This window comes from Symphodus melops (assembly GCF_947650265.1).
Source record: "Symphodus melops genome assembly, chromosome: 8".
NCBI classification, from domain to species: domain Eukaryota; kingdom Metazoa; phylum Chordata; class Actinopteri; order Labriformes; family Labridae; genus Symphodus; species Symphodus melops.
This window is the reverse complement of record NC_136698.1, coordinates 27,875,296-27,887,694: the sequence shown is the minus strand read 5'-3', so window position 1 is coordinate 27,887,694 and position 12,399 is coordinate 27,875,296. Positions and strand designations below refer to the sequence as shown.

The 12,399-nt window shown below is 46.1% G+C and overlaps 1 protein-coding gene across 1 annotated transcript; it reads left to right on the top strand.

Annotated features, from left to right (window-relative positions):
• The first annotated feature begins 374 nt into the window (after positions 1–374).
• Positions 375–12,125, top strand: lonp1 (lon peptidase 1, mitochondrial). The gene is made up of 21 exons (XM_079350498.1): positions 375–1,017; positions 2,241–2,329; positions 3,106–3,225; positions 3,379–3,547; positions 3,837–3,950; positions 4,069–4,130; positions 4,217–4,346; positions 4,443–4,526; positions 4,606–4,674; positions 5,318–5,469; positions 6,101–6,239; positions 6,332–6,510; positions 7,762–7,849; positions 8,535–8,657; positions 8,742–8,858; positions 9,130–9,270; positions 9,709–9,874; positions 10,561–10,647; positions 10,732–10,859; positions 10,941–11,105; positions 11,964–12,125. The coding sequence occupies exons 1-21, from the start codon at positions 484–486 to the stop codon at positions 12,117–12,119; spliced, it is 3,012 nt and encodes a 1,003-aa protein (XP_079206624.1). The 5' UTR covers positions 375–483; the 3' UTR covers positions 12,120–12,125.
• Positions 12,126–12,399: the final 274 nt, after the last annotated feature.

Here is a 12,399-nt window from a genome sequence, read left to right as displayed (position 1 = left end):
ATGTTCATTTATAGTCTCCTTGTCTGCTTTCATTGAAGACAACCTGTTCTTTGATATTATAATAAATTAAACATTATAAATGACAATAAAGAATGTGGGCTCCATCTGATCGTTTTGTTATAAGTCTACACTAATATAAATTTACTAGAGAAAAATAATCTACATAAAGACTTTTACAGACTGTATTACGTACATTAATAATAAGCCGTTCCCTCAGGATGCCGCTGAGTAACCATGGTAACACACACTTCCTGTTTCCACCTGAGAGAGTGAAGTTTGTCCCAAAGCCTGCTGCTGTATTTCTACCCTCCACCTGGATGGAGGGGACTTCATTCAGCTGAGTGTGTGACGTCACGGGGGGGGGGGGGGGGGGGGGGGGTTGTAGGGGTCGGTTTGAAAAAAAGGCCCATAGTTATCAAACCTACGTCATCAAACGTTGACGGAACAACTACGGTCACGTGCCGTAGAAAGCTCGAGATCAACATGGCCGCCTGCATGAAGATGTTCGGAGCAGCGAGACATCTGCAGAGTAAAGCGGGTCTTTTAAAACTCAGCCGGCCTGGGCTCTTCAGGACCGGGAGCTGCCCCCCCTCTCTGACTGACACACCGGCACTGAGCCGGTTTCAGCCCCCCCGGGTCTACAGCAGCACCCTGAGCTCCTCTGCCCCTCCATTCACAGCACTGACAGCTGGCTGCAGGCTGCCCACCAGGTCTCAGCGGTGGATGCGGGTCGGGGTCTGCGGACAAGCAGATCTCCTCACACCGTACTCAAGACCCTGCTGGATCCAGGACCGGAGGTTCGGGAACCGGGCCAGCGGGGCCGGCTTCTCAGGGGAGGACAGCGGGGACAGTGCCGGTTCTGGGGGAGAGGAGTCTGGGGGAGATGGGGGAGCGCCGTACAACGGACCCCAGATGACGGCTCTCACCACCATGCTGGTCCCCGAGGTCTTCCCCAACGTGCCCCTGGTCGCCGTGAGCAGGAACCCGGTGTTTCCCCGCTTCATTAAGATCATAGAGGTGAGGATGACGCAACGTTACGTGACCAGTCCACTGTCATCACAGGCTCAAGGACACGAGATGATGTAATCACGTGACACTCTGAATGTACAGGGGGGGGGGGGTTCTCTCTCTGGTTCTAATAGACTATTTTAAACACACTTTAAAATAATGAATGACATCTATCCATGTAATGAGTTCCTCAGAGAAAGATTCAATATTGAAAGAAATAACTGTGTGTTTTGTGATGTTGAAATTGAAACCCAACAACATCTATCTTATGATTTTAATTTTACAAAAGTTCGTTTAGAAATTGGATTTCTACAAAAGAACTAAATTTTCCAACTTTAGAATATAACAAAATAAAATTGGGTATTTTAATGGAAGAAAAAAAGAAGAGGAGGTTGTATAATGCAGTCATTATCTTGGCCAAACAATACATTCATAAATGCAGATTTCTAAAAGTCAAACCACTTTTTCTCATTTTCATGAATGAATTAACAAATTTACAAAAATCAATTATAAAGATTAGAACTAAACGAGCTGCTGAACTAACTCAAAGTTTAAAGTCATTGCTTCCAACTTCAGATATTTGTGTTTTATGTTCTATTGTTCTATTTGTTCATGGTTCTTGTTTTTGTTTGTTTGTTTGTTTGTTTGTGTATTAAGTCTCGTTAAGTCAAGCTCGGTCTGTAACTTTCGACGTAAACTGTGATTTTTGTAATAGTCAGATTTTGATTTATAAATAAAGTGGAGAAAAAAGAAAAAAAAACTAGGGATGTCCCGATACAACTTTTTCACTTTTGATATGATACAGATATCGCAGCCTTGTTTATTGGCCAATAAGATGTCTGATGCAAAATCAGCACGAATCATAAAAACTTTAATTTTTTTATAATGACTTTGTCGTGTTGAATGTTAAAAATAAGGCTTTATTAAGTGTTGTTACTCAAACAGAGAACAACAATAGAGTTGCATGAATTTTAACCTTCAATGTAATATCTGCAGTATTGTACAAGTAAATAATAATGAATACAAAATAAATGAGAAGAGCCTGAAATGTAGCCTAAAAATAAGTTGTACTTTTAAAGTCTGTTAAATGGTCTCTGCTTATCGAAGCGCTTATATCAGAGATTTTAGACGCAGTCTGATAAAATCTGATCTTTGTTTTCTGGCTGATATCGGACCGATATAAATATCAGATGTTCTTAAAGTGTGCTTGTTGTCGTCTGACTTCCTGTCAGGTGAAGAATAAAGAGCTGATGGAGCTGCTGAGGAGGAAGGTTCGTCTGGCTCAGCCGTACGCCGGGGTCTTCCTGAAGAGAGACGATAAGTAAGTCACTCCATCTCCATGACTCAGCGATTTTTATCACATCTGGATCGCACACGTGTCCAACTTAAACACTCTGAAAACATGCTACACATGAAAAGATATGATGATAATTATAAATGAATACACATGAATAAAGAATGTTTTTTAGGTGTCTGAAACACTTTCACCACCACACTTGTGGAGGAAACGTGTGCAACATGGCGTGCAGCACAAACTGGTCGTTTAATCTCGATGCTCTCGTTTCGAGGAGACTAAACCGTGAGGAAATCATAACTTGACCTGCACTCGTTTACAGTCTGCATCAGAGGTCGGCGTGTCCTGTAACTATCAAGCTGCTGAAATAAACAAAGACAGAGTTCAACGCTAACGGTTAGCTCGTTAGTTAGCTCTCTGACTAGTATAAGCAGCTTAGCATTGTAGCATCATATAATGCTGGACTCATTATGACATCACATGTCAAATAATTTCCACAGTGATATTTATGAACTCACAGCTGCTTTTTAATTATCCAACAGTCACATGACCTATGAAACATCACGTTAGCAGGAGCGTTAGCTTCATCACCTTTAAAGCTTTCTACTGGCTGACATTTAAAATAAAAAAAAAACAACAAATACAGACGTACAGGTTGTTTGTTTTAGCCGTCTGGCTCGTGAAGCTGTTCGGGATCTGTTGCATGGTTGTGGGTGAATTCTGAAGTCGTCATTAAACTGTCCTGAGGACTTGACACGCGGCTCCCTGCTGTCCTCGTCTCTGAGTGTTTCTGTCTCTTGCAGTAATGAGTCTGACGTGGTCGAGTCTCTGGACGCCGTCTACTCCACGGGGACCTTTGTTCAGATTCATGAGATGCAGGACCTGGGAGACAAGCTGAGGATGATCGTCATGGGACATCGCAGGTATATGGAACACCGTGTTTAGGATTAGATGCATGGCTGAACACTTTAGAGTGAAGCGGCTGTGGCTCAGTGGTGGAGTCGTAAGGTGCAGCCCATGCAAACCTCTGCTGTGTGTGTGTGTGTGTGTGTGTGTGTGTGCTCTGCCCTCTCAAGAATCCGGATCACCAAACAGCTTGAGGTGGAGGCCGAGGAGGAGGCAGCAGCGTCCCCCGTGTTTTCAGAGTCGGAGGCGGAGTCCCAGCCCAAACCTTCACCCAGACGCAAAGCCAAACGCAGCCGCAAGGACCAACCGGGTGCTCCGACAGAGACGCTGGAGGAGAAGGTCAGTGACTGCACGTCAGTGTAAGCTGTCAATCAGACAGCATGAATTAACAGTATCTCCTCCTTCGTTAAGAACTGCATAACCCATGCTGGAAAATACTGTGAGGCTGTGAGGTTATTTTCCTGTGTTTACAGTTTGACCAGTTCCTTGTTTAGTTGTTGGTGAGCAGCAACACAGGGAATAAGTAAAATTGTGCAGAACCCCTCAGAAATGCAGATTTTTGCCCCTTTCGTGATGCTAATTGGAGGTTTATTTTATATCGTGAGTGATCTTGATTTTTGTGTCTCAGATTTCCGAAGCAGATCTGACTCCAGAACTTCAGCCTCTGCCCTCGTCCAACATTCTGATGGTGGAGGTGGACAACGTTCAGCATGAGCAGTTCACCGTCACCGAGGAGGTCAAGGTACCAAACATGCGTTTCATCATGAGCTCCCTGACTCACCGTCCGATTTTATCGGAGCAGATCTCATTAGAACAAACGCTCTCACTAAACGCACAAACTGGATCTGTGTGTTCTTCAGGCGCTGACGGCCGAGATCGTGAAAACCATCCGTGACATCATCGCACTCAACCCCCTCTACAGGTGTGTTCTCAGCCTGTCTGACCACACGCCTTATTTCACTCTGAGCCCGCATTAAATCTGTGTGTGTGTGTGTGTGTGCGTGTCAGAGAGTCCGTCCTCCAGATGATGCAGGCTGGTCAGAGAGTCGTTGATAATCCCATCTACCTCAGTGACATGGGGGCAGCGCTGACGGGAGCAGAGTCACATGAGCTTCAGGACGTCTTGGAAGAAATCAATGTGAGCTTTCTGCATGCTTAGGGGGAGGAGGCGGGATGTTGTGTGCTCAACCTCATCGACACCCACAATAACATCAAACATGTTGTGTCTCTGCAGATCCCAAAGCGTCTCTACAAGGCTCTGTCTCTGCTGAAGAAGGAGTATGAGCTGAGCAAACTGCAGCAGAGGCTGGGTCGAGAGGTCAGAGGTCATCACCAAACATGTAATAGCTTTTAACCGTTCACCGCTTTGCTCATCCGTCTGCCTGCTGTGATCACAGGTGGAGGAGAAGATCAAGCAGACTCACAGGAAGTACCTGCTGCAGGAGCAGCTGAAGATCATTAAGAAGGTAAAATTATTAAATTAGTCCGTCCTCTCCGTCTTCTGCCTGCTCCACTTTTCCGAAAATGTGTTCAAACAGGCCAATTTAGAGATTTTCCCTTCATGACATCACAAAGGGCAGTAGCCCCTCCCCCAGGTGGGTGACACTCCCACAGCTAGGTGTTTGTTCTGCCCTCTGAGTCTGCCTTCTCACCGTAAACAATAGGACATGGAGCCAGAAAGCAGCGAGTACACCCGAGCCCTTCCAGAGAGGGGGCGTGGTCAGACACAGCTCATTTACATATTTAAAGCTACAGACACAGAAACAGCCTGTTCTGAGCAGGGCTGAAATAGAGGGGTTTATAGACATGATCAAATACAGGATCAGAGTGGATTTACAACAACACACTTCACACACATGATGAAGAGGAGCGAGGACACTGAGTTCACCTGAAGAAGAGGAGGTCATGTGACCTTAAAGGTGTAAAACACCATCAAGGTGTTAATCTTACATCTTCCTTTTTTCTTGCGTACACATCAGGGAGGAAGTGTGTCAGTGAAGCACAGTCAACAGTTTGACGCCTCCATCGCACCATGTGTCGGTCCTAACATCGTCTGTCTGTAAAAAAAATGGACCAATTAAAACGGTGCATGTTTGTCTGTGTTTTCAGGAGCTGGGTTTGGAAAAAGAGGACAAAGAAGCTATCGAGGAAAAGTTCAGAGAAAGACTCAAAGACCGGACTGTCCCTCAGCACATAATGGACGTCATCAACGAAGAACTCAACAAACTGGGACTGCTGGACAACCACTCGTCAGAGTTCAAGTTAGTGTCATTCTCTTTCTCTTTGTCCAGGAGCGCCTGAAGGTCACATATATACAAAATATTGTATTCTATAAAAGAGTGGCATCACACGTATGTTCAGTTTAAAGAACTTTAATGATTCCTGAAATCATGAGGGTCACACACACACACACACACACACACACAGAAAATAATTTTCCATTTTTTTTGTGTGAAATTAAACGGTAAAAACAGGAAATAGTCCGATGACCGTCCTCTGCTGTCATGAATTCTTTAACGGGCAGATCTGAAGCTGCTGCACGTCGATGAGTTCCAGTCTGGCTTCAGGGACGTCTTTGTGTTCGTCTCTCTCGTCTGACTGAACAAACCGTCGAGTAGCGTGTGGAGTTAATTCAAGGCGTCGTCAGTAGAAATGTGAGCGTGGCCCCTCCCCCTGCAGGACGGTTACCGTTTGTACCTTCACATGTTAGCACACAAGCTAACCGTCAGTGTTTCTTTTTAACCTGGAAGCAAACAGATAGATATCCCAACACAGATAAAAAAGCACGTCTCAAAGAACCCATGAATCAGAACACCAACACGTCCGCCTGGTGACAAACGCAGACCTTACACACTGATCACTAATCACTGGACTCCACTCACTGTGTTGCAGTGTCACCCGTAACTACCTGGACTGGCTGACCAGCATGCCCTGGGGCACCAACAGCGAGGAGAACTTACTGCTGGACACGGCCAAAGAGGTTTTAGAAGAAGATCACTACGGAATGGATGACGTGAAGAAACGCATATTGGTCAGTGAGCCAGATGTGTGCAGATGCAAAATGCATAGAGCTGTTCACCCAATCAGATGGGGGTGTCTGACTTCCTGTCTGTCCCCGTGCAGGAGTTCATCGCCGTGAGTCAGCTGCGTGGCTCCACCCAGGGGAAGATCCTGTGTTTCTACGGCCCCCCGGGGGTCGGGAAGACCTCCATCGCCCGCTCCATCGCCAGAGCCCTCAACAGGCAGTACTTCAGGTTCAGCGTGGGAGGGATGACCGACGTGGCCGAGATTAAAGGACACAGGTGAGGGAGTCTGAACAGCCTTTACTGACGCAGGACATTTTTTAACTTTAATAATCAGGAGAGGTGGAAGTGTGAGGACAGCTGAGACTTCACCTGCACCATGTGGAGGTTGACATTAAAACAAGTGTGAGGGCAAGTGATGCTTTTTATTCAGTCTAATAAACTTACTAATAATGTCACAAATCCACATGCAGATAAATCCAGTTAATGTGAAAGAATTTACAGTCTGACTGGAGTGGTAAAGATGATGTAGAGTAACATCAGCATGTGGAGGCGACGCCGAGGTAACTGCTCCTCCATCTCACACTTACAGTTTCTGTTTACAACTTTCTTTTAAGCGTTTTTCCCTCCCTCACAGGGATCGACCAACAAACCTCCAACAATAAGAAAAAATAAATAAATAATACATTTAAAAAGAACAAAACAATAATAAATACATTTAAAAAAAATTAAGTAATAAATAATACATTTAAAAAGAACAAAACAATAATAAATACATTTTAAAAAATTTAAATAATAAATAATACATTTAAAAAGAACAAAACAATAATAAATACCTTTAAAAAGAACAAAACAATAATAAATACATTTAAAAAAATAAAATAATAAATAATACATTTAAAAAGAACAAAACAATAATAAATGCATTTAAAAAAATAAAATAATAAATAATACATTTAAAAAGAACAAAACAATAATAAATGCATTTAAAAAAATTAAAATAATAAATAATACATTTAAAAAGAACAAAACAATAATAAATACATTTTAAAAAATAAAATAATAAATAATACATTTAAAAAGAACAAAACAATAATAAATACATTTAAAAAAATAGAATAATAAATAATACATTTAAAAAGAACAAAAGAATAATAAATACATTTAAAAAAATTAAATAATAATAATTAAAGATAACTTACGTACACGTATACATGGGGCATGAATGTACACAATGTATTAGTCTAAATAAGAATAATGATGTTTGTGTTATACCTGAAAGTAAAGGGCACGAACAGTCTTTAAAAAGACGACCGCGCTTGTTTCTCCAATGTCAGTTTTTCTAACGGTGAGAATGAAGACGGTTGTTGGAGGAAGGTCTTAAAGTCTCAGAACCAGGTCTAACCGGGTCCACAAAGCTCTGCATCCTCAGATGTTATTACAGGCGTGTGTTGTCAGTCTTATGATAACTTGTGTGTGCGTGGTGATGTGGTGACCTCGGTCTAAACTGTGTGTGATGGCGTGTTGTAGGAGAACTTATGTTGGAGCGATGCCGGGGAAGATCATCCAGTGCCTGAAGAAGACCAAGACCGAGAATCCTCTGGTGCTCATAGACGAGGTCAGTGTGTGTGTGCGTGTGTGCGTGTGTGGGTGTGTGTGTGTGTGTGTGTGTGTGTGTGTGTCACAATGTTTGCTGAAACTCTGCCATGCAAAGACGAGGCTCGTGTAGAAATCAGATAAGCAGTCGAGGCCGTGTGGTCACATGTGACTTCCTGTTTGTTCGGCTGAAGAGGCGCCCAGATCTGTGATGTCACAGGGTTGCATCAGCGCACACGCCGGTGAAGCCAAATAAACAAACGTTATTATTCAGGGAAGGTCCGGCTTATTCAGCACGACGTTCTGCAGGTCGTCACAGCAGCGTGACCTTCCTGCACTCCTGGCTCCGCCCCCCTGTTCTTATAAAGCGTGAACGGTTGGACCGCTGAAATCATGGCAAGAATGGGAAATCATTTTATTTTCAAAATAAGACAAAGTGGTCTCGTCTGTCCCCAGACGTGTTGTTCAAAGACAAAGTCACAACTTCTCCGTGGCGTGCTGCTGGCGTCCAAGTCAAAATGGACGCATCATTTAGCCTAAACCAACAGCAGAGTTCCTCAATTTAAATATTTGACATGTTGTCTTTGGTCAGATTTCAGTTATCAAATCTTCACCGTCTGTTTTCATTCACATTTTACTCAAAGCCCCGCCCCCTTTGAGGAAGTGATGTTTGTACATTCAGGACGATGACGATTCTTTCTGAGCAGGTGGATAAGATTGGCCGTGGTTACCAAGGCGATCCGTCCTCTGCGCTGCTGGAACTTCTGGATCCTGAACAGAACGCCAACTTCCTTGACCACTACCTCGACGTTCCCGTAGATCTGTCAAAGGTAACAAACGGTTCTTCTCACCTGGTCGGGCTCAACGGTCCAAAGGCAGACTCATATTTGAACCTGTCCTCCTCCCCTGCTCAGGTTTTGTTTATCTGCACGGCGAACGTGCTGGACACCATCCCGGAGCCGCTCAGAGACAGGATGGAGATGATCAACGTGTCGGGGTACGTGGCCCAGGAGAAGCTGGCCATCGCCGAGGTAACAGCAGCTCATCAGACTGCGTGCAGTCAGATCACTCCTGAACTCCACCAACATGTTCAGTGTGAAGAATAGAAATATGCCGGATTCTGTTTTTATTGTTATTTACACTGTTATTGGGAAGCGTTTGAGTCGACGAAGCACCGCGTTCCAGTTTGTCCACCTTTCAAAATAAAAGCACCAGAGAAGTGTGGACGGCCAGCGTGTGATCTGACGCTGATGAGACGGTGTGTGTGTCTGTGTGTGTGTGTGTGTGTGTGTGTGTGTTCAGCGTTACCTGGTCCCTCAGCTCCGCTCTCTCTGCGGTCTCACCGAGGAGAAAGCCTCCATCTCATCCGAAGCGCTCGGCCTGCTCATCAGGCAGTACTGCAGAGAGTCCGGAGTCCGGAACCTTCAGAAACAAGTGGAGAAGGTAAAAACATCAGCTGCTCCTTTACAACACAAAGGTCCTGCTAATCATGACTCAGCAGATCTCTGACATCACAGCGTCGCTCACCCTCTCTCTCTCTCTCTCTCTCTCTCTCTCTCTCTCTCTCTCTCTCTCTCTTTCCTCTCTCTCTCTTTCCTCTCTCTCTCTCTCTGTGTCTCTCTCTCTTTCCTCTCTCTCTCTCTCTCTCTCTTTCCTCTCTCTCTCTCTCTCTCTCTCCCTCTCTCTGTCTCTCTGTCTCTCTCTCTCCCTCTCTCTGTCTCTCTCTCTCTCTCTCTCTTTCCTCTCTCTCTCTCTCTCTCTCTCTTTCCTCTCTCTCTCTCTCTCTGTCTCTCTCTCTCTCCCTCTCTCTCTCTCTCTCCCCCCTCCCCCCCCCCCCCCCCCCCTCTCTCTCTCTCTCCCCCCCCTCTCTCTCTCTCTCAGGTTTTCCGTAAAGTGGCCTTCAGTATCGTCAGCGGGGAGCAGAGCGCGGTGACGGTCACGCCTGACAACCTGCAGGAGTTTGTGGGTAAACCTGTGTTCACCGTGGACCGGATGTACACCGTCACCCCTCCAGGAGTGGTGATGGGCCTGGCGTGGACCGCCCTCGGTGAGACACGGAGATTCACAGACACACCGGCCGACCCGGCTCTGACACAGACCTGGATTCACTGACACAGAGCTGGACTCTCTGACACAGACCAGGACTCACTGACACAGACCAGGACTCACTGACACAGAGACCAGGACTCTCTGACACAGACCTGGATTCACTGACACAGAGCTGGACTCACTGACACAGACCAGGACTCACTGACACAGACCTGGATTCACTGACACAGAGCTGAACTCACTGACACAGACCAGGACTCACTGACACAGAGCTGGACTCTCTGACACAGACCAGGACTCACTGACACAGAGCTGGACTCTCTGACACAGACCTGGATTCACTGACACAGACCTGGACTCACTGACACAGACCTGGACTCACTGACACAGAGCTGGACTCTCTGACACAGACCAGGACTCTCTGACTGACACAGACCAGGACTCATTGACACAGACCTGGACTCTCTGACACAGACCTGGACTCACTGACACACAGACCAGGACTCTCTGACACAGAGACCAGGACTCTCTGACACAGAGACCAGGACTCTCTGACACAGAGACCTGGACTCACTGACACAGACCTGGACTCACTGACACAGACCTGGACTCACTGACAGACCAGGACTCTCTGACACAGAGACCAGGACTCACTGAAGGAGTCACTGTGTTTCGTCCTTTTAGGAGGGACCACGCTGTTCATCGAGACGTCTCTGCGTCGTCCCAGCGGAGGAGCGGACTCCAAAGGAGACGGGTCACTGGAGGTCACAGGTGAGTCCTGAAGAAGAGGAGGAGGAGGAGGGTAATCCAACGCTGTGAAGCTCCTGGTCTTCATTTAGATTTGAACCTCTGCAGGTCAGCTGGGTGACGTCATGAAGGAAAGTGCAAAGATCGCTTCGACCTACGCCCGAGCCTTCCTCATGAGCAAGGATCCAGAAAATCACTTCCTGGTCAACTCGCACCTGCACCTGCACGTTCCTGAGGTCAGCGTTCACGTATGAACGAGACACACGCGTCTCTCTTTAAAGCAGTAAACGTTCACACCGTGTGTCTCTTGTTTCCAGGGGGCGACTCCAAAGGACGGACCGAGCGCCGGGTGCACAATCGTTACAGCTCTTCTGTCCTTGGCGACCAACAAGCCGGTGCGTCAAAACGTCGCCATGACCGGCGAAGTGTCTCTGACGGGCAAAATCCTGCCAGTCGGTGGGATCAAAGAGAAAACCATCGCTGTAAGTACGAGACGTGAAGGAGTCTGTAGACGTGTTTGTTGCAACTTGTAAAGTCCACGTTCAAACGTGGCCCCGCCTCCTGCAGGCGCACGCTGCTCGCTCCGCTCGTCCATCTGAGAGCAGGCGAGGCGAACGCCACTCTCTGCTCGTTTAAATCTTCAAACCGCTAATAAATCGACCTCACTGATCTTTACGGCCACGACACAGTGAGCTGCTGTATGTCAGAGAGAGAGTCACAGCGTGAACACAGATCCTCTGCTCTGATTGGCTGTCTCACATCATGTGAGACGTGTAGCAAAGATGCAAACATGACCCAACAGCGCGCTTGGATCTGGATTCAGCGTGTTTCAGTTGGACCTCATGAAAAGGTGGGACCCTGCAGATGCTGTTCTCCAGCCCACTTCATGAAGAGGCCTCTTTGCATCATGGTCCAAACAGTCCGACACAAAGAAGTCTAAAGCTTCCTCATCGTGATGCTGCGGCGTGCTGCGGCGTGCTGCGGCGGGCGGCAGGTTGGATCGCTGTCCTTAAAGTGAAAAATATTAAATCATGCTTGTGTGAGTAATGAAAGGTCTTTAGTGTTTTTTACTTGTCACTGGCCAGCTTTATTTTATTATTATTTATTTTTATTTTTTTAATATATATATATATATATTTTGATGTGTTTGTGTTTTTTCTTGTGTTTGAAAAGTGAATAAAAAAAGTATAAAAAAAAAAAAAAAAAAAAAAACTAATGACAGGTCTCATAATGACGCCTGTCCCGGTTAAAGGCGCAGTGCTCTCGTAGCTTGACGGGAGGTCAGAGGTCAGAGGTCGGGTCCGGTATTTAAAGGTAAACATTTTCTCCTCCTCCCATAGGCTCGTCGAGCTGGTGTGACCTGCATCCTCCTCCCAGCTGAGAACAGGAAGGACTTCTCCGACCTTCCAGACTACATCACCCAGGGCATCGAGGTCCACTTTGTGGATCACTACAGCCAAATCTACCCCATCGTGTTCCAACAGGACGAGTCGTAACAGGAGCAGAACTTCTTCTCATCTCCCGTCATTAAAAACCTCAAAGCATCGATGGTGATTGTGGGAGCAGTGAGGGATCCAGCTCCTGCTTTCTGACTCTTGAAGTCTGGCTGGTGACCTGATGTTTCCTGAACTGATCCAGAGGCCATGTGTGTGGATTCATTATACATATATATATTTGATTATATATCTTTTTGGTTTCAGGACCCCCCCCCCGAAGGTCGGGGGTCTTGAACCATGCAGCACCCTGTGCCATAGAAGATGATGAACACTTGGCCGG

Excerpts from the sequence above, each read along its gene's own strand:
- lonp1 (XM_079350498.1), top strand. The coding sequence starts at position 484 with ATGGCCGCCTGCATGAAGATGTTCGGAGCAGCGAGACATCTGCAGAGT. Across the intron at positions 4,131-4,216 it reads GCACTCAACCCCCTCTACAG|AGAGTCCGTCCTCCAGATGA; the intron begins GTGTGTTCTCAG and ends TGTGCGTGTCAG. Across the intron at positions 4,347-4,442 it reads ACGTCTTGGAAGAAATCAAT|ATCCCAAAGCGTCTCTACAA; the intron begins GTGAGCTTTCTG and ends GTGTCTCTGCAG.